Source organism: Eriocheir sinensis, chromosome 66 (genome assembly GCF_024679095.1).
Source record: "Eriocheir sinensis breed Jianghai 21 chromosome 66, ASM2467909v1, whole genome shotgun sequence".
Taxonomy (NCBI): domain Eukaryota; kingdom Metazoa; phylum Arthropoda; class Malacostraca; order Decapoda; family Varunidae; genus Eriocheir; species Eriocheir sinensis.
Genome location: NC_066574.1, coordinates 6,307,515 through 6,332,771, shown reverse-complemented (window position 1 = coordinate 6,332,771; position 25,257 = coordinate 6,307,515). Strand labels below are relative to the sequence as shown.

Below are 25,257 nucleotides of genomic sequence, written 5' to 3'. Positions count from 1 at the left end.
AATCTAACACATATCCCGAGCCTTTGAATCGCCATCAGATCCTCCTACTTGTCAGGGGCGCACCAAAGGATGACGCCCGCACCCTCGCACCCCTCTCTCGCACCCAACCTAACCACCCCAGCTTCCCCTCCTCCAACGTATTAGTTCACGCGTCAAAGACAATTCGGAGCGAGTTGACCAGCCGCCAAGACCCCGCGAATAACACTTTTGACGCAAGAGCCTGAAACTCGGACCGTACGTTTGGCAGCGGGACTTTATGTATGTCCATCTGATTGGCCCTGGCGACGAGTGACCAACCCGCATATAACCTTAAGGGACTGAAGCAACGGTGATCATTGGGCGGCCAAGGCGTGGTTGTCGTCCCGCTGCTCTGCTCTGGTCTGGTGTTAGTGGCTGACGCGACCTTCACTAGTGGCTCCCCCTTCTGCACCTACCCCCCCTACGTTCTCTGACAGCCCCCTCATTACCCTACTCACTCACTCCCGCAGTCCACCTTGCATCCATCAGGGGTCCCTCTCTCTCGTTTTTCTCTCTCTGTCTCTCTTTCTCCTCTATCGCACACGGACTGTCCCTCCTCCTCCCCTCCTCGGTCCCCCTCCATCGCCGCCCATTTCATAGCCAGTGTCAGCCCAGCGCCCATCACAGGAAGGGCCCCAGTGTCCCCTTCTCTGCCGCCCTCCAGCCCACGCTCGCCGCCGCGCACACATCATCACTTCGCGGGACTTCGGTGACCTTGACATCCTAAAGAGACCTTCCGTCGTTTCCTCCGCCTCCTCCGCCGCCGCCGCCCCCGCTCCTCGCCGTTCCTCCGCCCCGCCACAGAAATGGTGAGTTGGGAAGGCTGTACTATTCGTTTTTTTCCTTTTTTTTTTTTTTCAGGGTAGTTCTCAACAGCAAAACAAATCTCTGCCAAGGGGAAATGAATTAAGGTCAAACACGAACATTCAGGATCTTAATTAATTGTTTTGTGGTCGTCTTAAGCCAACCAGGTAATTAGGGTTGAATGCAGAGCTTCCAGCTGGTTAATTAGGCCTTCTTAATATCCACACCTTTTTTTTTTTTCGACCGTGTCCTGCTACGTCCGCCTCCACACCACAGACAATAAACATGTTCCGTCGATCTGGCTGATTTTTTTTTTTTTAATCCCCGCCTATAGCGCCGGTAGGCTTTCTTCAGGGGCCAGATGGTCGGCCCAAGCCCATCATGGCGCCAGTCATGCTTGGCTCATGCTACCCCCGGAACTCATTCTTGATTCACTGGACGGTTTCTTCTAGAGTCCGGGTTGATGGGCGGTCTTCTGGACAGCATGTGGGTAGTCTTAGGCCACTCGGCGGTGACTGAAAAATCCCAGGTGGTAGCGTGGGGATTCCTACCGACGTTGTCCATGGCGTGATGAATGTGAGCCCAGCACGCTAACCACTTAGCCACCGACTACCCTGATGAATAATTCAACCAACTTTAATGTTATTGCTCCGTCCTTCAACCATACTTTGCTGGGTAAATTAAAAATATGTAATACTTCAAATTTTGAGAAAGGCATAATTCCAGACTTACATAACGACACGGTGTGTAGGAGGAAATAAAATACGCGACGCGGCAAAGTTTATAATTAGGTACAGTTCAGAAATACTCGCGCAGCGCTACAAGCCTGGAAAATTCCCTCAACAAGACGATAAAATAATGTGTGGGAGGGAAGTAAAGAAGAACGCGTGGCAGTGTAGTGGGTGGTGCTGCAGGAGGAGGAGGAGGACGACGAGAAGGAGGAGGAGGACGAGAAGGAGGAGGAGGTGGACGAGAAGGAGGAGGAGGTGGACGAGAAGGAGGAGGAGGTGGACGAGAAGGAGGAGGAGGAGGACGAGAAGGAGGAGGAGGTGGACGAGAAGGAGGAGGAGGAGGACGAGAAGGAGGACGAGAAGGAGGAGGAGGAGGACGAGAAGGAGGAGGAGGAGGACGAGAAGGAGGAGGAGGTGGACGAGAAGGAGGAGGAGGAGGAGGAGGAGGAGGTGGACGAGAAGGAGGAGGAGGAGGACGAGAAGGAGGAGGAAAATATATAACAATGTAAACCACTTTGAGAACTTTTCTTCCTATTCGTCTCACCAGCTGATGACAGTGACGGTCAAAATAATGATGAATATGATGATGGCGATATGTATGATGTAAGATATGTATGTATGTATGTATGTGTGTGTGTGTGTCTGCTTGAGTCTGTCGCTTCTTACAACACGAAACCGTGACGCAAGTAGCAAGTGACGTCCTGATATTACAAAGTAGGTTACGAGAGGAGGAGGAGGAGGGTTGAGAGAGTATGAGATAGTGAAGAGAGAGAGAGAGAGAGACATAAGGAAGAGGAGACGAGAGGGAAAACATTTAAGAAGGTGGAAGAGGAAGAGCAAGAGAGAGCAAGGGAGGAAGGGGGGTGGGTGAAGGGAGAAAGAGGACGAGGACGGAGAAAGAGCATGAGGATGAGGATGAGGATGAGGAGGAGGAGGAGGAGGAGGAGGAGGAGGAGAGATGGGGTTAGTATGGCAACTGTATTGAGGGGCTGACACGGGGCCTTAGTGCCAAGTGCCAGCTGGCCGCCACGCTGACCATTGGCGCCAGGTGGGGGAAAAAAGGCGGCTGACTGACATTCCGAGATTTATCCTCCGAGCATTGACCGTAACTGTGAATGCCGATGAGGGAGGAGTGGCTTGTGTAAAGGGAGGAGGGGGGGGGAGGGGGCGTCGATCCTGCTGCTACTGATGCTCCTCTCTATTCGGTTACCTCCTCCCTCTTGCCCCCCCCCCATGCAATTAATTTTTTTTTTTTACTTCTCGTATTTTTGTATTTCATCATAATTTTGGGGCTCTCCTTTTTTATTCTTTACGTATATTGTGCCCCCCACCCCCACCCCCACCCCCCTATTACATTTTTTTTTTTACTTCTCTTCGTATTCTTCTTGTATTTCATCATAATTTTGGGGCTCTCCTTTTTTATTCTTTACGTATATTGTGCCCCCCACCCCCACCCCCGCCCCCTATTCCATTTTTTTTTTTTACTTCTCTTCGTATTCTTCTTGTATTTCATCCTAATTTTTGGGCTCCCCTTTTTTTTTTCTTTACGTATATTGTGTTTCATTCTCCTCCTGTTTTTGTTCCTTCTTCCTATTCTCGTTTTTTTTGTTTTGTTTTTGCTTTTTTTTGCATTCTTGTATTTCATCATAATTTTGCTTTCATTTTCTTTTCTTTCTTTCTTTATTGTATTTCATCATATTTTGCTCTTTTTTCATATTATTATTATTATTATTATTATTATTATTATTATTATTATTATTATTATTATTATTATTATTACTATTATTATTATGACTTATTATTGCTGTCATTAATATCATTATCATTATTAAAAATATTATTACAATTTCTCAAAAAAAAATAGCATTACCAAAATTATCTCTATATAACTCTATCTATCTATCAATCTATCTATATATATTTTTTTCTTTTTCTTTTTCTTGGGTCTTTTTCTTATCCACTTTATTTCTCTCAATTTTTCTTCTGTCACTCTTCTGTAACCTTTTCCTTCTCTAGTTTTGATTATTGCTTCAAATTCCTCGTCATTTTCTTCCCTCAGCACTTACTTCCATTCCCAAAGTTATTTTATTTACGCTCTATTCCTTTATTTTTATTTTTTTCTCGGCTTTTTTTTATCTGGCCCTTGTTTTTTTTTATAACAAAGGAGACAGCTCAAGGGCACAAAAAAGGAAACAATAATAAAAAAGCCCGCTACTTGCTGCTCCTAAAAAGAAACCAAAGAGGTGGCCGAAAGAGAGGTCAATTTCGGAAGGAGAGGTGTCCAGATGCCCTCCTCTTGAAAGGATTGGAATTGCTCTTCATTATTTATTGTCTCGTAACTTCTGTACCATTACGTCATTACCTCCCTGAAGTAAATAAACAATAAATTTTGTCGCTTTTTTTCTTACTCAAAACAAATATATTACAAACGCAGTGTCCGACTGTTGACGCATTTTAATTCTGTCGCATTCTGTCTTTTTTTCTGTCTGTCAGTTCGTCTCTCTCTCTCTCTCTCTCTCTCTCTCTCTCTCTCTCTCTCTCTCTCTCTCTCTCTCTCTCTCTCTCTCTCTCTCTCTCTCTCTCTCTCTCTCTCTCTCTCTCTCTCTCTCTCTCTCTCTCTCTCTCTCTCTCTCTCTCTCTCTCTCTCTCCCTCTCTCTCTTCTTCTCCTTCTTTCTCTCCTCCATTCCACCTTTCCTTCTCTCTCTCTCTCTCTCTCTCTCTCTCTCTCTCTCTCTCTCTCTCTCTCTCTCTCTCTCTCTCTCTCTCTCTCTCACTCTCGCAATCTCTCTCTCTCGCTCTCTCGATCTCTCTCTCTCTCTCTCTCTCTCCCGGGGTCAGGGTTGCGAGCATTGCATCACACACCTTCAAGGAAACACACACATCATTGACATTGCAAGTAAGGAATGGAATTGAACCCCATTCGCGGCGCTTCCCGTGACCCCTCAGCCTTCCTTAGCAATTTCCCTAGCAATTTACCGTGTTTCTCCAGAACCCCCCAGCTACCCTCCTTCCCTCGACCCCATCCCCCCCGTAACTCTTGAGCTTTATACTCCGTCTTCCTCCTCCTCCTTCTTTTCCTTTCCCTTCCCTGTCTCTCCTTCATCAATCTTTACCTTTCTGCTTTTTTTTTCTTTTTTTGTCTTTTTCTCCTCTTTCTCCTGCATGCTTTCTCTTCTATACCTTTCATTCATCACTCCTTTCGGCTTTTCCTTCTCCTCTTCCTCCTCCTTCTCCTTCATCCATTCTCTTTCTATATCTTCCATTCATCACTTCTTTCCTTCCTTTCCTTTTTCATTCACCTTTCGTCTTTCCACTTCCTCCTTTCCTCCTTTCTCTTCCCAGTCTTTCCTCCATTGCCCCTTCCATCCCCTTCTTCTTCCCTTCACTTATTCCCTGTTCCTCGTCCTCGTCCTCTCCTTTCTCTTCTATGCCTTTCTTCCAGCACTCCTTACCTTCCTTCCTTCACCTTCTATCTTTTCCTCATTATCTGTGTCTTCTACCTTCTAATTACTTATTCATTCCCTTCTGACGCCTACCCAGTGTTCACCTTCTCATTTCACTGTTTTTCTTCCTTTCTCTCGTTTGGCTTTTCATTTTTCTTTTTTTTCCCTCTTTCTCGCTTCGCTACAACTCATTTCCTTATTTTTCCCCCTTTCTCTCGTTTGGGTCCTCCTCTTTTCCTTCTTTTTTTCCCTCACTCTCGCTGGGATTCTTCTCATTTCCTTCTTTTTCTTCCTTTCTCTCGTTTGGCTCTATCTCATTTCCTTCTTTTTCTTCCTTTCTCTCCTTTGGGTCCTACTCTGTTTCCTCTTTTCTCCATCACTCTCGTTTGGCCCCTTCTCATTTCTCTCTCTCTCTCTCTCTCTCTCTCTCTCTCTCTCTCTCTCTCTCTCTCTCTCTCTCTCTCTCTCTCTCTCTCTCTCTCTCTCTCTCTCTCTCTCTCTCTCTCTCTCTCTCTCTCTCTCTCGGAAGGGGATTTTCTTTCTGAGGGTGTCTATGTCATCCATATAATCTCGTCCTCACTCACAGGTCTGATTGAGAGTGATGTTGGTCGTTCCACCCTCCACACAACCGCCCATCAGTAACACTCAGGTTGAAATACAGGCACGGCACGACTTCACTTCCTCTATCATTTTTCTTGTTACTTCAATATCCCACGTCAACTATTGTTCTCCTCATCGGCTGAGTGCTTCGCTGCCTTCAGGATGAGCGTTGCTTCTCCTATCTTCGAACATATAAAAAATTACAATCAAAATCTGAGTGATAAATAACAAATACACTGAGAAATAGGTACATACACAGATAGATAATTAGAGATAGACAGATTGCAAGGAACGGGGTTAGAAAGGTATTATGACAGATAGATTGATTTGTCGATAGGTGGATAATGTATTCACTTCGCAAAGAGGAAAATGGGCCAAACTAAGCTGTCAAATGTCACAGTAAGGAAGGCGTAAATCAAAGTGTGTGTGTGTGTGTGTGTGTGTGTGTGTGTGTGTGTGTGTGTGTGTGTGTGTGTGTGTGTGTGTGTGTGTGTGTGTGTGTGTGTGTGCTAAACTTAAAAATCTCCTGTCAGTCACAAAGTTGAGCCAATCAGGTCTGCCAATCAACGTTTATTCTCTCTCTCTCTCTCTCTCTCTCTCTCTCTCTCTCTCTCTCTCTCTCTCTCTCTCTCTCTCTCTCTCTCTCTCTCTCTCTCTCTCTCTCTCTCTCTCTCTCTCTCTCTCTCGTCCCAGAATAAAACTGCACAAATTGGAAAAGGAAATCACAAAGAAATGTCAGGAAATTAGATTAAAAAGTATTATTAGCTAGAGATTGACAACACACACACACACACTCACACACACACACACACACATTACTTTATGTTTGCATTTTCTATTTCTCTCTCTCTCTCTCTCTCTCTCTCTCTCTCTCTCTCTCTCTCTCTCTCTCTCTCTCTCTCTCTCTCTCTCTCTCTCTCTCTCTCTCTCTCTCAACAAAACTATGTAGAGACAATGAGGTTAATATAATTCAAGAGAGGAAATATGTTCGCTCGTGGATAATCATGAGGAGAGAGAGAGAGAATAAAATGAAAAAGAATTTGACCTAGAAATTTTAAGTAGGTTATCTGATGAGCAAGCCTGTTTTTTTTATCACACACACACACACACACACACACACACACACACACACACACACACACACACACACACACACACACACACACACAGACAAACACACATTCCAAGCACAATCTCTTTCCTCATAAAATTATTGAACTAAAACTTTCCTCTGACCACGTTTTCCTGTGCTCTCTCTCTCTCTCTCTCTCTCTCTCTCTCTCTCTCTCTCTCTCTCTCTCTCTCTCTCTCTCTCACGCACACACACACACACACACACACACACACACACACACACACAAAGCCTTTCAATATTTTTTCCTTTGCCTCTTTTCATTATTTTTCTTTTCATTATTTTCCCTCAAGGTGAACAAAAGACTCGTTGTGTCCCTTACCATTTTATTACTTCTTCGTCTTTATTAATTTATCTTTTATTTTTTGTGTATTTATTTCGCGACGTTTACAGACTTCTACCATTTTTTTTTACATTATATTGCTTTCCTTTTTTCTATTTTTCGTATTTTTTGCAATGTGGATTTTCTTTCAAACTTATTTTCTTTTTCTTTTTCTTCGTCTGCTTCATTTCTTTGCTTTAATTTTTCACTCTGCTTTTCCCCCTTTTCCTATTCGCTTTTACTTTATATTCTTTTAATTTGCTTTTCATTTTCTATATTTTTTTCACTACACATAGTCTTTTCTCTCAAACTTACTTTTTTTCTTCTTTTCTTCTGCTTCATTTCTTTGTGCTTTATTTTTCGCTCCCTTCGTTTCTTTTCCCCCTTTCTGGCTCCACTTTTTTCCTTCGCTCTTTTTAGTCCTGTGTCGGTAGTTTTCGTATCTCCGTTTTTTAATCATCCTTTGACATTTTCGCCTCGGCTTGTCCAGCGTTCTTTCTTCTTATCTCAGTTTAGCAATTTCGTAACTTCTCGCTTCTCCGTTATTACCGTGCAGGATGGTTTCTCTCTCTCTCTCTCTCTCTCTCTCTCTCTCTCTCTCTCTCTCTCTCTCTCTCTCTCTCTCTCTCTCTCTCTCTCTCTCTCTCTCTCTCTCTCTCTCTCTCTCTCTCTCTCTCTCTCTCTCTCTTGAATTTCGTCACTTGGGTTCTCTTTCCACTTTTTCTTCTTATTTGCCTGTTTACCGTTTTTCTTTCCTTGTTTTCCAGCTGTCGTTTTTCCGCATCTCTGTTTCTGTTTTCAATTATCACACCGCAGTCTTGAATGTTTGTCATCCTTTTCAGTGCGTGTCTCCTTCCAGTTTCAGTTTCTCGGTTTATTTACTATATTTTTCTCTCGTTGCTTAATTAAATGTCTCCCTCATTCTTGTGTTTCACCTTCCGTTTCTCAGCAATATCATTTTCTAGTTATTCTAAGGTCAACTTCTCAGTAATAAGATCCCACTGCTAGCTGGCAACAATCAAACCAAAGCCAGCTCACGATAACGAAACCAAAGAGAGAACAGGAATGAGTTTTGAGCGCTATTGGTAAACGTCTTAATCTCATAACCTCATACTCTCCCTGAAGATAAAAGGGTACAATCATTGTATTCTGGCATCAATAACACACAGTTCAGAAAGCTAAGCAGCGGAGAAAACATTTAGAAGGAAAGATAAGAAGCACACAAAGAGGAATGGAGAAAAAACAATCGGGTATACCATGGAGAGACGAGAACCGATTAAGGAACAAAGGATGGAAGTATTTCTACGATGACTAAGAAGAAATGGACTTGCGCAAATTATCAAGAGGGCAGAGGGTCAAGAGGAACACAAAGAGGAATGGAGAAAAAAAATCGGGTATGCCATGGAGAGACGAAAACCGATTAGGGAACAAAGGTTGAATGTATTTTTATGATTAAGAACACATGGACTTTCGCAGATTATCAAGAGGGCAGAGCATCAAGAGGAACACAAAGAGGAATAGAGAAAAAAAATCGGGTATACCATGGAGAGACGAAAACGGATTAGGGAACAAAGGATGGAAGTATTTTTATGATGACTAAGAACAAATCGAGTTGCGCAGATTATCAAAAGGGCAGAGTATCCTTCCGAAGCTCACCTCTCTTTTCGCTACTCTTCCGTAACTTCACTCTTTTACAGGGGCAGTGATTAGCGGGATTTTTTTTCTGTTTTTTGTTTCTTTTTGCCCTTGAGCCGCTTCCTTTACTGTAAAAAAAATATATATACCATCAAGACACCTCCCCTCCCAAGGCTGATCTCTTTTTTCGATACTCTTCCGTAACTTCACTCTTTTACAGGGGCAGTGATGAGCGAGGTTTTTTTCTGATTGATCTTTTTTTTTGTTTCGTTTTGCCCTTGAGCTGCCTCCTTTACTGTAAAAAAAATATATATACGTAAAACTTGCGCAGATTATCAAGAGGGCAGACCATCAAGACACCTCCCCTCCCAAAGCTCACCTGTCTTTTCGATACTCTGTAACTTCACTTTGTACAGGGGCAGAGATTAGCGGGATGTTTTTCTGATTGATTTTTTTTGGTTTCTTTTCGCCCTTTACTGTAAAAAATAATATACGTATAACTGAAAGTAGGTGGACAACCAAAGTGATGGAGTGGCAACCTGGAATCTATAAATCAGGGCGGAAAGTGGACCAAGTGGAGATAAAATTAGAGCGTCCCCTACCTACAACCTCAAGAAGAACCTCGTTAAAGAGAGAGGTGCAGAACGTTAGGAAAGGCCTCGTTTTTCTCCTTGCCAAATATCCTCCATTTTTTTTTTCCTTCCTTCCCTCCTTCCTAAAAACACGGACATATTTTTTTTATTCCGTTCAGGCCTACTTTTTCTTTTTCTTTTTCTTTTTACAGCAGAGGGGACAGTGCAAGGGCGTAAAAAAAAGAAAACATTAAAAAAAAAAAAAAAGCCCGCTACTTACTGCTTCTAAATAGAGTGGAGTGCTTCTGCTTTGATTTATTCCTCCTGCTCCTCCTCCTCCTCCTCTCTCTAATGTCCTCCTCTAATCATTCAATTCCTTTCTTATTTATTTTTTTCTCCATCTCACACCTCATTTTCTCCACCCTTAACTGACTATCTTGTTATTTCTTCTAGTACTGCAATGAACTACTAATGGCTGGAGATGATGATGATGATGATGATGATGATGATGCCTACTCTATCCTATATTTGTGTAACCCTCTCCTCCATTTCCTTCTCTTTCATCTCTTCTTCGTATCTTGTTATTTCTTCTACTACTGCAATGGACTACTGATGATGATGATGATGATGATAACTGTCTTCTATTTGTGTAACCCTCTCCTCCCTTTCCTTCTCTTTGATCCCTTCTTCGTGTCTGATTGCCTTCGTTTTACCCGCCGCTTCTCTTTTGTTTTTTCTTCGCTTTGTACCTCTCTTAACTCCCTTTACTCTCTGACATACTCGTTGCCCGATGGTGTTCGATCCCCTAACGTGGTGTCTTCCGCCTCCTCGAACACACAGCTTGTCTTGAATCGTCCCTTTGTTATCCCTTCTCTGCTCGCTTTGTTATCGTCTTGGTTATCGTTTCCCCGTTCCTCTCATCTCGTTCCTCACTTCTTAACCTACGTGCACAAAGAGGAAAGAGGAGAGGAGAGAGGCAAGGGAAAAGGACAAAGAGGAAAGAGGAGAGGAAAGAGGTAAGAGAAAAGAGGAGAGGAGAGAGGCAAGGGAAAAGGACAAAAGAGGAAAGAGGAAAGGAAAGAGGTAAGGGAAAAGGACAAAGAGGAAAGAGGAAAGGAAAGAGGAATAAGAAAAGGACAAAGAGGAAAGAGGAAAGGAAAGAGGAATAAGAAAAGGACAAAGAGGAAAGAGGAAAGGAAAGAGGAATAAGAAAAGGACAAAGAGGAAAGAGGAAAGGAAAGAGGAATAAGAAAAGGACAAAGAGGAGAGAGGAAAGGAAAGAGGAATAAGAAAAGGACAAAGAGGAAAGAGGAGAGGAAAGAGGTAAGAGAAAAGGACAAAGAGGAAAGAGGAAAGGAAAGAGGAATAAGAAAAGGACAAAGAGGAAAGAGGAAAGGAAAGAGGAATAAGAAAAGGACAAAGAGGAAAGAGGAAAGGAAAGAGGAATAAGAAAAGGACAAAGAGGAAAGAGGAGAGGAAAGAGGCAAGAGAGAAGGACAAAGAGGAAAGAGGAAAGGAAAGAGGTAAGAGAAAAGGACAAAGAGGAAAGAGGAAAGGAAAGAGGAATAAGAAAAGGACAAAGAGGAAAGAGGAGAGGAAAGAGGAATAAGAAAAGGACAAAGAGGAAAGAGGAAAGGAAAGAGGCGAAGGAGAAGGACAAAGTGGAAAGACAAAAGAGGAGAGGAAAGGAAAGAGGCAAGAGAGAGAGAAAAAAAAATCGCATTCTGACTTTCTCTTAATAATCCGTCTCGTTCCATCGAATTTCTGTCATTTTAAACGCGATGAAAATGACAAGTGAAAAGCTAAAAAAACACATCTTCATTTTAAAACCCTCGAGGAAACATTCGGTTCTGACACCAAAACAGAGAAATAAATACTGGAAATTCTTCAGTCTCGCGCGCTACACCAAAGGAATTTAGTGGCAAGTCTTTTGGTGGCGGCGGGGAGGAGAGGAGGAGGAGGAGGAGGAGGAGGAGGAGGAGGAGGAGGGAGGGAGGGTATTACCTTAACCACCTGGACACATGGAGAGGAGAGAGGAAAAAAAGGAGAGATCGGAGGAAAAGAAGAGGATAGAGAAAATGAAGAAAGGGTCGGAAAGGAGAGGAAAAAAAACACGAGGAGAAAGTAAAAAAAAAAAAAAAAAAGAGGAGGAATCGGAGAAGTGGATTTGGAGGGAAAGTAAATTAGAGGAAAGAAATGATAATGAGGAAAGGATGGGAGGGAGGGAGAAGTGAGATGAGGAGGGAAAGAAACCAAAGATAGAGGAGAGTGGGAGAAAGCGAGTAACCATGGGAGGAGGAGGTAGCAAGGGGGGGGGGGGGAAGAAGAGAAGCGAGGGAAGGGAAAAAGGGAGGTGAGGGAAGCGGAAACCAGCAACGTTAGTGTACCTGTCCTATTTTTCTTCCTCTTTTTCCTTCTTTTTCTTCTTCTCCTTTCCTTTTCCTTGTTAGTGTATCTCCCTCCCATTCTTCTTCTTCCTCCTTTTCCTTCTTTTTCTTCTCTTTTCTTTCCCTTTTCCTTGTTAGTATATCTCCCTCCCATTCTTCTTCCTCCTTCTTTTCCTTCTTTTTCTTCTCCTTTTCCTTGTTAGTATTTCTCCCTCCCATTCTTCTTCCTCCTTTTCCTTCTTTTTCTTCTCCTTTCTTTGTGACGCACTGCGAAGGTCTTGACAACAGGAACAACAACAACAACCTAGTCGGCTTGCGGAAAGGATGAAGGGTTACCCGCGCGGAATGTGAAGAATATTACTTTCGCCATCATGATATTGTTACTATCATTATTATCATCACTAACGTTATTTTTCTTGTTGTTCTTGACGGCGGCAGTAGTAATGGTGGTGGTGGTGGTGGTGGTTGAATTTCTACGTAGCTGTTGTAAGATGAAAAACAGATACAATTCAACAACTACTATTATTACTATTATAACCAGAACTATTTTTACTACTACTACTACTACTACTACTACTACTACTACTACTACTACTACTACTACTACTACTACTTTTTTCAGTAAAGGAAGCAGCTCAAGGGCAAAAAACAAAAACAAAAAAAGTAAGCCCTTCACTACAGCTATCATCGTCACTTATTGGTGCTCGTATAGAAGTATAAGTATTAATATTAGTAGTAGTTGCTGTTGATATTGGTGTAGGTTGTCAGGAAGTTTGACGCAACCACCACCACAATTGCAACCCCCTCCGTGCGACCACCACCAGCGCAAGGGAAGCCGTGTTACGACAGACGACAAGATATTAACCTTTTTGAGTCGCCTCCCGTAGGGCCTCGCCGCGCGGGAGATGGCACGCCCCCCGCTGAGGACGCTCGTATCCTCGGCCGCCAATAAGACCTGGATTCTGTGCTCCTCTTCCTCCTCCTCCTCCTCCTCAGCGTAATCAGAAATCCTCCATTGCCTTCATTCTTTTCATTTTCTCCTTTCACTTTCCTATCCTCTTATTTTCTTCTACTCCTATTTTTTCTATTTTTTCCTCTTCCTCTTCCTCTTCCATTGGCCTCCATCTTTTCATTATCTCCTTTTTTCACTTTCCTATCCTCTTATTTTCTTCTACTCCTATTTTTTCTATTTTTTCCTCTTCCTCTTCCTCTTCCATTGGCTTCCCTCTTTTCATTTTCTCCTTCTTTCACTTTCCTATCCTCTTATTTTCTTCTACTCCTATTTTTTTCTCCTTTTTCCTCTTCCTCCTTCATTGCCTTCCTTTCCTTCCTACCCTTCATCCTACAGTGACCTATCTTGTTATTTTTTTCTACTTATTTCCTCTTTCTCAGCTTGATCAGAACTTCTCCAATGCCTTTCTCCTCCTCCTTTCCCTCAATCCTACACTGACCAACCTTGTTCTTCCTTCGTCATACTTTTTCTACTTCTTTTTTCCTTCTCAGTTTAGTCAGAATTCCTCCACTGCCTTCCTTCCTTTCCTGCCCTCTAAGCTACAATGACCTATCTTGTTATTTCTTTCCAATTCTTCTACTTCATTTTCTACATCTACTGTTTCATTTTCTTCTATTTCTCTTTCTTTGTTCTGTCAATTCTCATTCTCCTCCTTTCCAGCTGTCCTTCATTTCCTTTCATTTATTTTCTCTATCCTACACTGACCAATCTTGTTATTCCTTCTAGAATTACTTTTTCTACTTTTTTTTCCTTACTCCTGTTGCTCTTGTATCCTCAGGCGCCAATAAAGCTTCTTTGTGGCTCTCCCTCTTCCTCAGTGTGATCAAAATACCTCCATTACCTTCCCTTCTCTTCTTTTCCTCCGCCTCCCCATCCTTCACTGACCTACCTTGTTATTTCTTCTAGTCCTACTTCTTTTTTTCTCCTACTCCTCTTTCTCCTTCTAATGTCCTCCTCTAATCATTATATTCCCTTCTTATTTATTTTCTTCTCCAGCTCACATCTCGTTTTCTCCATCCTTCACTGACCTATCTTATCAAATCTTCTAGTTCTACATTTTCTACTTTTTTTTATTTCTCCTCCTCCTCCTCCTCCTCCTCCTCCTCCTCCTCCTCTTCCTATTAATGTCGTCCTATTATCATTCTATTCATTTCATATATTTTGTTGTCTTCAGCTCCCATCGCATTTTCTTCACTTTACACAGAGGTATCTTGTTGTTTCTTCTAATCCTATTTCATCTACTTCATTTACTTCGTCTTGTCCATCCTTCTTTTCTAACTGTCCTTCTCTAGTCTAATTCTTTTTATTTTATTTATATACATTTCTACAGTGCAAATTTACCTATTATATATTTTACCTCTTCTTCTTCTTCTTTTTATTTGATTTATATACATTTCTACAGTGCAAATTTACATACTATATATTTTACCTTTTCTTCTTCTTCTTCTTCTTCTTCTTCTTCTTCTTCTTGCTATCTTACTCCTTTTCTTTTCTCTTTTGTCTTTGTTTCCTCGTCCAACTCCAAAGTCTTATTATTCTTTTCTTGCTTTTACGAATATCATTATTTTTATCATTAACATCATTCTCCGCTTCTTCTTCCTACTGTCTTTCTACTTGTTATTTCGTCTATTTTTTTTTCTACTTCTACGTGTTATTCTTCTTGTTTTTTAATGTTATTTTCTTTTATAACTGTCCTCCACTTCCTTGTTTTTTTTTTCTTCCTCTATTAATAACGTTTTCCTCTTCCTCCTATTGTCCTCCTACACCTTATTTATTCTGGTTTCCTTCCTCTTTCTTCTACTGCACGCTATTATGCTTTTGTTGTCGTTTTTATGCTTTTCCTCCCCTTCCTCCCCTTCTTTATTAATAGCATCCTCCTCTTCTTCTATTTCCCTTGTATTCCTCTATTTCTTCATCTTACTTTCCTGTTTCTTCTACTACGCGTTATCATCCTTCTCTCCTTTTATTTGTTTTCTTATTATCCTCTGCTTCATTTTTTTTATTCATTGCGTTCTCCTCTTCTTCCTCTCCTCTCCACCTTTCTTCTTCTACGTGTCATTTTCTTTCCCATGTCTCTCCTTCGCCTGTTCCTATTTCATTATGTCTTCCCTTCTTCGCCACAGACTTAACCCCTCTTTCCTTTCTCCTCGTTCATCCGTTAGCAGTTATTATTCCTGTTCTTCTTCTTCTTTTCATTCTCCTCCTCCATCTTCCAGCTCCTCCTTCTTAACGTCAATTACCTTCTTCCCTTCATCTTCTTCTTTGTCCGCTTTCTTTCAGTCCTCAATCTCCTTCGCGGGACACGTTCTTCTCCGTCACTATTCTTTCTTCTTTCTTTTCTCCTTCTTCTCTTCTTCCTTCTTCTGCTTCTCCTCTTCCTTCTCTCCCTTCTCCTTCTTCTCTTCCCTCTGCTCCGTTTCTTCTTTCCGCTGCTCCTTTTCTTCTTCCTTCTTCTCTCCCTTCTACATCTTCTCTTACTTCTCCTCCTCCTCCTCCTCCTCCTCCTCCTTCTGCACCTCCTTCTCTTCGCTCTGATCCTCTCCGTCTTCCCGATCTTCTTCCTTCTTCCTCTAAAGCTTGTGAGTAAAATTTTCTAACCTTCTTCAATGTCGAGTTTTCCAGTACAGTATTTCCGTTGGGTTGTGCGGCGCTGCGAGATAAGTTATACCCAAGATTGTGTTGAAGAATAGGGAGCTTCTTCACAACTTTATTTTTGTTTGTTTTTGTTTCCATCTTGTGTAAACTCGCGAAGCTCAGGGAGATGGAAACACTCTCTCTCTCTCTCTCTCTCTCTCTCTCTCTCTCTCTCTCTCTCTCTCTCTCTCTCTCTCTCTCTCTCTCTCTCTCTCTCTCTCTCTCTCTCTCTCTCTCTCTCTCTCTCTCTCTCTCTCTCTCTCTCTCTCTAAAAAGGAAAAAAAAAAAAAAAAAGAATAAACCTATTTCATCTTAACTCTGCAGGCTGGATCGCTAAGACTAACGTTGAGAGAGGACACACACACACACACACGCACACACACACACACACACACACACACACACACACACGGGTCGCCTTCATTTACTGGCATTCACGTCCTCAGTTTGCCTCGCCTTTGAGCGGCTCACGTGAGGAGAAGGTGACCCGGACTCGGAAAGGGAAGAGGATAAAGAGCAGGAAGAGGAGGAGGAGGAGGAGGAGGAGGAGGAGGAGGAGGAGGAGGAGGAGGAGAGGGAACGGAGAGAAGGAAGTGATGGAGAGAGAGTAAGGAGAAAGAAAAGGAGGTGAGGAAAAGGAGAGAAAGGAGAGGAAAACAAGTGACTGAGAGCTTAAAAAGTAAGAGGAGGAGGAGGAGGAGGAGGGAGAGAGAGGGAGATAACAGAATAGAAGAGGAGAAGAAGGTGAGTAAAAGAAGAAGAATGAGAGGGAAAGGAGAGAAGGAAGTAAGGGAGAGAGGATAAAGAGAGAGAGGAGAACATGGAGGAGAGGAAAAAGAGGAGAGGGAAGGAAAGAGGATAAAATGAAGAGAAGATAAAGAGAAAGAGGAGGAGGAAAAGGTGAGGAAAAGTAAGAGAGGATAAAGAAGAAGAAGAAGAAGAAGAAGAAGAAGAAGAAGAAGAAGAAGAAGAAGAAAAATAAAAAGCAGAAAAAGAAGAAGAAGAAGAAGAAGAAGAAAAAGCAGAAAAAGAAGAAGAAGAAGAAGAAGAAAAAGAAGAAGAAGAAGAAACGATCTCACGGAGGACGCGGATGCAATAGGGGTTAAAGAGAAGTGCATTTGTAAACATGGACACATTGAAAGACAGGCAACATAAAACCAACTGGATCATTTCGAGGTTGCCCGCTCTAGTGCTATGATCTGCTCGATAGTCACTCTACTCTATTTAGGAGCAGTAAATAGCGGGCTTTTTTTTTTCTCATTATTGTTGTATTTTTTTTACGCCCTTGCACTGTCTCTGCTGAAAAAAAAAAAAAAAATGAAAGCACTCTGGTACGGGCGCTCAGTTCATCCTGATGCGTCGAAATAACTCTCAATGCGATTTTCAGAGGAGTTAATGGCTTTCGTACTTATTATTTCTGCAGGAAGGTTGTTCAATTATCGGATGACTTAACGTTAAAAAATAAGACCTCCTACATTAATACCTACAGAGCAAATGAAAGCACTCTGGTAAAGCGTTGAGTTCATCCAGACGCATCGAAATAACTCTCAATGCGATTTTCAGACGAGTTAATGGCTTTGGTACTTATTATTTCTGCAGGAAGGTTGTTCAATTATCGAATGACTTGGCGTTAAGAAATAAGACCTCCTATATCGCCTCGCTGAATTAGCAGACCAATACTTATAATTCTTGAGTGATCGGACTAAGTAGCGATAGATACGTCTTTTTTTTTCAAAACTCTTTACCATGAAGTTTATTCCAGTGATAAATGATTCATTGCCTGCCAATAAAAAAGCAATTCATTGTACGTGCTTTCATGGCCATACAATTGTTCCCAGTTATCGGGTTAACTGGACGCTCAACAAACCTTTATTAAATGTCTTCAAGAATTTGGAGAATGTCTCCTCGTAGTTGTCTCTTTTATAGGTCAGTGGGTTGAGCGGCTTGAGTCGTTCCTTACGTGGGCGGCTGTGTCGGGAAGGACTGTACATTTGTGCCGGCACGCCGTTGTGCTCACTCATTGTTGTGCTCACTCATTGTTGTGCTCACTCATTGTTGTGCTCACTCATTGTTCTCACCATCCGTGTGAAAAGGAAAATAAAACTGTACTGCGTATTGTAGCTTAAGACGAAGAACGTGTTTTACATTGGCAAAGGTAACATTATCCCTGACGATGACCCCGAGTTTGGGGACAGTCTAAGGGAGGAGGAGGAGGAGACATACAAGGGCATAAGGAAACCATCACCATTACCACAGGTGGACTGTGAACGAACTCAGGCAATTGGGCATCCATGTACCCAAAACACTCACACACACACACACACACACACACACACACACACACACACACACACACACCTGGTACGGCATTGACGGTGGACTGAGAGGCTATAGAAATTGAATGACAAAAGGAGATATGAAGAGGAGAAGGAGGAGGAGGAAGAGGAGGAGAAGGGGGAGGAAGATGAGGAGGAGGAGGAGGAGGAAAAGAAAAGAAGGAGGAGCAATAATATAAAGAACAGCAGCAGCAATAGAAAAAAAAAGATGAAAAACGAGAACAGACGTAATAATGATACAAAAAAAACAACAACAACAACGAACACGAAAACAAGAAGAAGAAGAGGAGTAGGAGTAAGTAGACCTAAGACCGGAAAAAAAAAAAAAAAAACATTACCCACCAAGAAAAAAAAAAAACACACGAGGAGGAGGAGGAGGAGGAGGAGAAAAAGAATGAAGAGGAGGAGGAGAAGGAATAAGAGCAGGAGGGAGAGTAGCGAGAGTGACCCTGAAGGCACCGGCAGGAGGGTCTCTGAGGGGGAGGGGGGGGGGGTAATAATAGGTCACGTTGAGGTCAAGTGTTGGATTCCCCGGCGGGCAGTTTTCGGCACCGGTTGGCCCAGTGCCCTTGTACCGCCTTCCCCTCGAGGACTTATTTTTACCAACGTCAGATATCATTACCGATCTTTTTTTCCCTCGCCCTCACCTTTCATTCTTCTCTCTCTCTCTCTCTCTCTCTCTCTCTCTCTCTCTCTCTCTCTCTCTCTCTCTCTCTCTCTCTCTCTCTCTCTCTCTCTCTCTCTCTCTCTCTCTCTCTCTCTTGTTTTCTTTATTTCTCCCGCCCACTTTTTTTCTTTCATCTTGTCGTCATTCATTTCCATCATTTTAACTGTATTACTGAGAGAGAGAGAGAGAGAGAGAGAGAAAGGGCAGTAGTGCAGATATATAGAATGACGGCCAAGATGATATGTAGCAACACACACACACACACACACACACACACACACACACCCCTACCCCCCCCCCCCCCACACACACACACACATACAAACAAATACACACACATCCTCATCCCATCCTTTTGTTTACGGAATCCACTCATAAAAATTCTCTTGGACATCATAAAAGAAAACGTAAAAAAAAAAAAAAAAAAGAGGAGGTCGCGTTGAAGGTCTCACCGATCAAATAAACCATTCTCCGTGACACAGCGATGCCCATAAACCCAAACCAAGGTCGGGGGGAAGAAAACACGGAGGGTCTCATAAATTAGATCAGATTAAATTCCCCGCATTCCCTGTCTCTCACCTGAGCTATCCAACCGCGGGGAAGGACAGGTAGATTGCAGCTCTATTACGGCCGCCGGGGAAAAGCAGGAGGAGGAGGAGGAGGAGGAGGAGGAGGAGGTGAAGAGGAGGAAGAGAGGGATGAGGAGAGGAGGAGAAGGAGGTGGAGAAGCAACATCTTTTAAATACTTAACTACATCTCCCTCTTCCTCCTCTTCCTCCTCTTCCTCCTTCCCCTCCTCCTCCTCCTCCTCTTCCTCCTCCTCCTCCTTCTATCCTGCTATTATCACATATGGTTTAACATTTCACGCTGAACTATATAAATGTGTGTGTGTGTGTGTGTGTGTGTGTGTGTGTGTGTGTGTGTGTGTGTGTGTGTGTGTGTGTGTGTGTGTGTGTTTCCTAGAAAAAAAAACATAGCACAGTTTTCTAGGTTAAAAAATTCAAGCGCACAAAGTATTTATTTCGTTCTCGCTTTCCACTTTCTTTTAACATTTTAACTTTTTTCACCGCCGACTTATTTTCTGGAATGACAATTTTCTGCAATTTCTCGGAATATACACAATGTTGTTTTATTATTCAGGAAAAAATAGTGAATCTCTCTCTCTCTCTCTCTCTCTCTCTCTCTCTCTCTCTCTCTCTCTCTCTCTCTCTCTCTCTCTCTCTCTCTCTCTCTCTCATTTCACTTCCATCGCTTTTTTGTCCGCCATGCATCTCAATCTTCTTCCATTTCATCTTAACTCATGACTTCTAATTCCTCTAAAGATCAAATTTCTTCTCCATTTACCTTCCTCCTCAAAACATGACCTCACAGCCTTACTAAACCCAACTATCACCATGACGACCACTGGAACCACTACTACCACCACCACCACCACTACCGTAATCATGTCAAGTATCTATCTCTAACTCTTACCACAATAACAACCTTCTCTACCACTGATCTCACCACCATCACCACCACAACAACAACCACCATTACAGCCACCACCACCACCACCACCACCAGCGCCAATATCACAATAGCACCATTATTTTCAGTGTCACAGTTAAAAATATTCTTAGAAGAACTAGACTGACCGACCCCTGAAATTTTATGACGTTATATAAAAGCATTCTCCTCTCTCTCTCTCTCTCTCTCTCTCTCTCTCTCTCTCTCTCTCTCTCTCTCTCTCTCTCTCTCTCTCTCTCTCTCTCTCTCTCTCTCTCTCTCTCTCTCTCTCTCTCTCTCTCTCTCTCTCTCTCTCTCTCTCTCTCTCTCTCTCTCTCTCTCTCTCTCACATTTTCTCTACACAAGAATGACATTATTTTTTCAGAGGTACATTCAACAAAATATTTAATGGGCTATGCTATGATTTCTTAACACACACACACACACACACACACACACACACACACACACACACACACACACACACACACACACACACACAGGCGGTTAGCGGTTTAGTGGGTCACGGGGTTTGCTGTCATCCGATTCTGGTAACACTGCGGACCTAAGCGGATTCCTCTCTCTCTCTCTTTCCCGTATTAGCGATTGAAGTCATTAGGGTCGTGGACGCAATAATAGGATCAACAACTATGTATATATAAAACGACAGAGGACTTTTTTTTCTCTCTTCGTGGGCTTTATAGTTTCTTTAGCGGGCTTTTCTTTTCTTTAAGCGGACTTGTTTTTTCTTTCGCGGTTTTTTTTTTCTTCCCTTGAGCTGCTTCTTTTACTGAAAAAAAAAAAACACCAGTAAAAACAATAACATTACTACTACTGGTACCACAATTGATATTACTGCTACTAATGCTACTACTACTACTACTATTACTGCTATTACGGCCCCCAGTACACACCAACCGTTCAGATACCGTCCACAGTCACGTTCAGGGTCTATATTCAGGGAAGTCAGTAATAGTTGACGTGAATAGAGTTCCCATCAATTACAAGAAATACTCTGAAAACTGTAACAGAGCCGATAACGAGACATTGTAATTAATATGTGACTGAGTGGGTGGAATTTTCTTTTTTAAAGGTGACCTACATTCGGGCGCCTCCTTTGATATGCATTTCACATGTCTTTGTGACTCGACAGCAAGTAAACACGAAGATATGAAGAAATAACTTGAGAAATGAATAAGTGGGATGAGTTGGTATGGTATATTTAGCATCCAATAGTTAGGGTGAACACATACATACACACACACATACATATGCAGACGTAAACAGAAAATAACTTGGAACTGAAGTGATGAAATAACTTGGAACTGAAGTGATGAAAGTCAGCCAACACTACTACTACTACTACTACTACTACCACTACCATCATCACCCCCTTAAAAAAAAAAAAAAAAAAAAAAAAAAAAACTTCACCAATCACAACCACCAACTACAAACGTCAAATCCAGCGCCACAAAAGGCCGTCCACGCCATCACACCAACAATAATCCCGACAATTACCACAAGAGCAATAACCAACGACAATCGGGTGCCGACCCTATTACTGAATACCCTTGTGAAAAGCCCCTTTACGTGTCCGCGTGTGTCGGGGGAGGGGGGGGGGAGTTAGTGAATGTGTGTGTGTGTGTGTGTGTGTGTGTGTGTGTGTGTGTGTGTGTGTGTGTGTGTGTGTGTGTGTGTGTGTGTCTGGGGGAGGGGGGAGGACTTTTTTTTTTTTTTAGAATCACCGCAGCAGAGTTTTCTTGATATTATGTAAAATTCCGACGGTAAAGTTGATTTTTATCCTTAATTATACAGAAAAAAAATCTTTCCTTTGATCAAATTCGTAGTACTCGTTTTTTTTTCCGCCCTTCCGATATCTCTACCTTTCTGCAACTCCTTCAAGCACCATCACCACCACCACCACCATCTTCACCGTCTTCAACATCTTCAACATAACCATCACCACCTCCACCACCACCACCACCGTCACCATCATCATCACCATCTTCAATATTTTCAACATAACAATCACCACATTCTCCATCACTACCATCTTCACCATCACCATCATCATCTTCACCGTCTTCAACATCTTCAACATAACCATCACCACCTTCTCCATCACTACCATCTTCACCACTATCTACACCGCCAATACTTCACACAACAACAACAACAGCAATGGCAATCACTTCCGCTTGTCTCATGGTGCCGTTGAGAACCACTACAACCATACTATTAACCAGGTAGCAGCGGGGATCATGTTTCTTAATGGTCCCTCTAAGCGAGAAAAATGAGAAAAAAATCATCACTCACACAAACCATTTCATAATATATATCAAAGCATTTGTGATCTGTTTATGTATCATCTATTTTGGGGGGTTTATATCATGGCACAAATTTGGCCCGTCGCTGCTACACGGTAAAGCCACAAATTTGGCCCGTCGCTGCTTCCGGTTATTCTGCTACCTGCTGCTTCGGTCTACTCAGTGTCGCCTAGAAGTGATCCTTTAAGCGCGTTGGTAATACTCTCGCTCCCTACAACAACAACAATAACAAGGCTGGCTCCAGGATTCTTCTATCGCCGAGCGGTATATGAGAAAGAAAAAGTGGAAATAAAATCAACAGCGAAATAACACACACACACACACACACACACACACACACACACACACACACATAAAAAAAGGGGAAAAAAGGCGATTTGCGAACTAGAGCAAAGAATATCCGCCGTGAAAGTGTGAGCAAATGTGAAAGGCTCGTCTCCTTTGCCCTCGTGGCTTAAATGTGGCAAACACCTTATTTTCATCACTGAGGGAAGGAGGAAGGAGGAAGAGGGGGAGGAGGAGGAGGAGGAGGGGAAAGGATAGAGGAGGTTAGGAGGAATATGTGAAACTCTCCTCTTCCTCTTTCTCCTATTCATATTTCCTTCCTTCTTCCTTCTTCCTTCTTCCTCCTCCTCCTCCTCCTCCTCCGTCACCACCCAGCCTCCGCCGCCGCCAGCACCGCCACACCTTCTCATCATCGGCTCACCTGCCCTGTAATCTGGCACGTAATAAGCACGCATAATTACAAGCCAATCCATCCCTCACAACACACACACACACACACACACACACACACACACACACACACACACACACACACACTCACGTTTCATCTTACTCATACAAGACGTCAAACGATCAGATCTCACGAAGGGAAGTCTCACGAGTGCTAATCAGGTATGGAAATAAACACCCTCATTATATTCACTACCGAGGAATTATCATTATTTAAGAAATGGCTGTTTATCCTTTTCTTCCTCTGCTTCTCTTACGCGCGCCTTCCTCGGTCCATGCGTCATCGGCCCCTCGCGAAATCAGTCCATCGCTCTTGTCATCCATCCCTCACGTGTCGTTCCTCAATGGTCGCTGCGCCTCCTCGTAACCTCACCATATACGGGCCTAGCGATGTCCCCCCTCCTCTCTCTCTCTCTCCCTCGTCTCCACCGCCTGCAGCGAAGCGTGACCCCTTGCGTCTCCTAACATGCTCATTAGCCCATTGTGACCCGCAGATGTTCCAGAGTCTACTTAACCCTTAGACGGCGGTGGAACTCTATACAGACGGTCCAGAATTCGGTCAGTCAGTTTTGTATGGCAGAAATATAACAACACTTCCAGATTGCGGTAGAATCTATATAAAGACGATAGTTAAAACACCTCTCATGCGGAGTAACTATATTTCCTTCGGTCCTAAGGTTGGCAGTGACTATATATAGACCATTCATTTTGGGGGGAGCTGCTCTTCAAATACTGCCGCCGTCTAAGGGTTAAAGGAAATTAGCTGGAAGTCGGGAAAGTAAGTGTTCTGTTATGTATTTACTACTGACAGAAAAAAAACCTCTTCGCCACTGAAAATAAAAAGCATTTATTCTAACGCTCTTATTATTCTAACAAGCTCATTATCCTATTATGACCTGCAGTTGTACTTGAGTTTACTTAAAGAATATTAGCTGAACGTCGGGAAAATAAGTAAATATTCATGCATTTATTACTGACAAAGAAAAAAAAAATCTTAGCCAACGAAAATACGTAACGCACATATTCTTATTTTACCGGGATAAGAAAAACGTTCTCAAGAATATTAGCTGAACGTCGGGAAAATAAGTAAATATTCATGCATTTATTACTGACAAAGAAAAAAAAATCTTAGCCAACGAAAATACATAACGCACATATTCTTATTTTACCAGGATAAGAAAAACGTTCTCAAGAATATTAGCTGAACGTCGGGAAAATAAGTAAATATTCATGCATTTATTACTGACAAAGAAAAAAAAATCTTAGCCAACGAAAATACATAACACATATTCTTATTTTACCGGGATAAGAAAAACGTTCTCAAGGACATTAGCTGAACGTCGGGAAAATAAGTTAATATTCATGCATTTATTACTGACAAAGAAAAAAAAATCTTAGCCAACGAAAATACATAACGCACATATTCTTATTTTACCAGGATAAGAAAAACGTTCTCAAGAATATTAGCAGAACGTCGGGAAAATTAAGTTAATATTCATGCATTTATTACTGACAAAGAAAAAAAAGTCTTAGCCAACGAAAATACATATCGCACATATTTTTATTTCACCGGGATAAGAAAAACGTTCCCAAGAATATTAGCTGAACGTCGGGGAAATAAGTTAATATTCATGCATTTATTACTGACAAAGAAAAAAAAGTCTTAAGTCTTAGCCAACGAAAATACATAACACATATTCTTATTTTACCGGGATAAGAAAAACGTTCTCAAGAATATTAGCTGAACGTCGGGAAAATAAGTAGATATTCATGCATTTATTACTGACAAAGAAAATAAAATAAAAATCTTAGCCAACGAAAACACATAACGCACATATTCTTATTTTACCGGGATAAGAAAAACGTTCTCAAGGACATTAGCTCAAAGTCGGAAATATGTGTAAATCCTCACGACTTTACAAATACTGACAGAGAAAAACATTGTTAGCCACCGAAATACAAAAAACTCGTTCAGGAAGACGACCCTTAGTCACTGCAAATATCTTTTTTTACAACAAAGGAGACAGCTCAAGGGCACAAATAAGGAAACAATAATATAAAAAAGCCCGCTACTCGCTGCTCCTGTAAAGAATCCTAAGAGGTATGATGCCAAGACATTTTTTTCCTTTTATCGGGCAAAGGAAAAAGGAAAAGCCAACCGCTCTGAGCCGTCACCAACACATAACCATCACGGACTACCAAGAAGCGGTTAAAAGGGCGACAGACATCTCAAACGCTACGACGTATTTATTTTTTTCTACCGGGAAATGAGAAAAAAAATACTCCGAGCCATCTAAAATAAAATAAAAACACATTCTCTCTTTACCGGGATGAGAAAAAAACGCTCTCAAACGTCACAAACATTCACTATCGGCAAAGGTAAAAAACGTAACCAATCATTGACGACCAAGAA

At 42.2% G+C, this 25,257-nt stretch overlaps 1 protein-coding gene across 1 annotated transcript in view; it reads left to right on the top strand.

The window, feature by feature from the left end:
• The first annotated feature begins 330 nt into the window (after window positions 1–330).
• The window catches only part of LOC126987767 (troponin C-like), a 48,760-nt gene continuing 23,833 nt past the window's right edge, over window positions 331–25,257 (top strand). Inside the window, exon 1 of the mRNA XM_050845071.1 lies at window positions 331–827. Coding sequence (XP_050701028.1) covers window positions 825–827 — 3 coding nt within the window. The 5' untranslated portion in view covers window positions 331–824. The remainder of the gene's footprint in view (window positions 828–25,257) is intronic.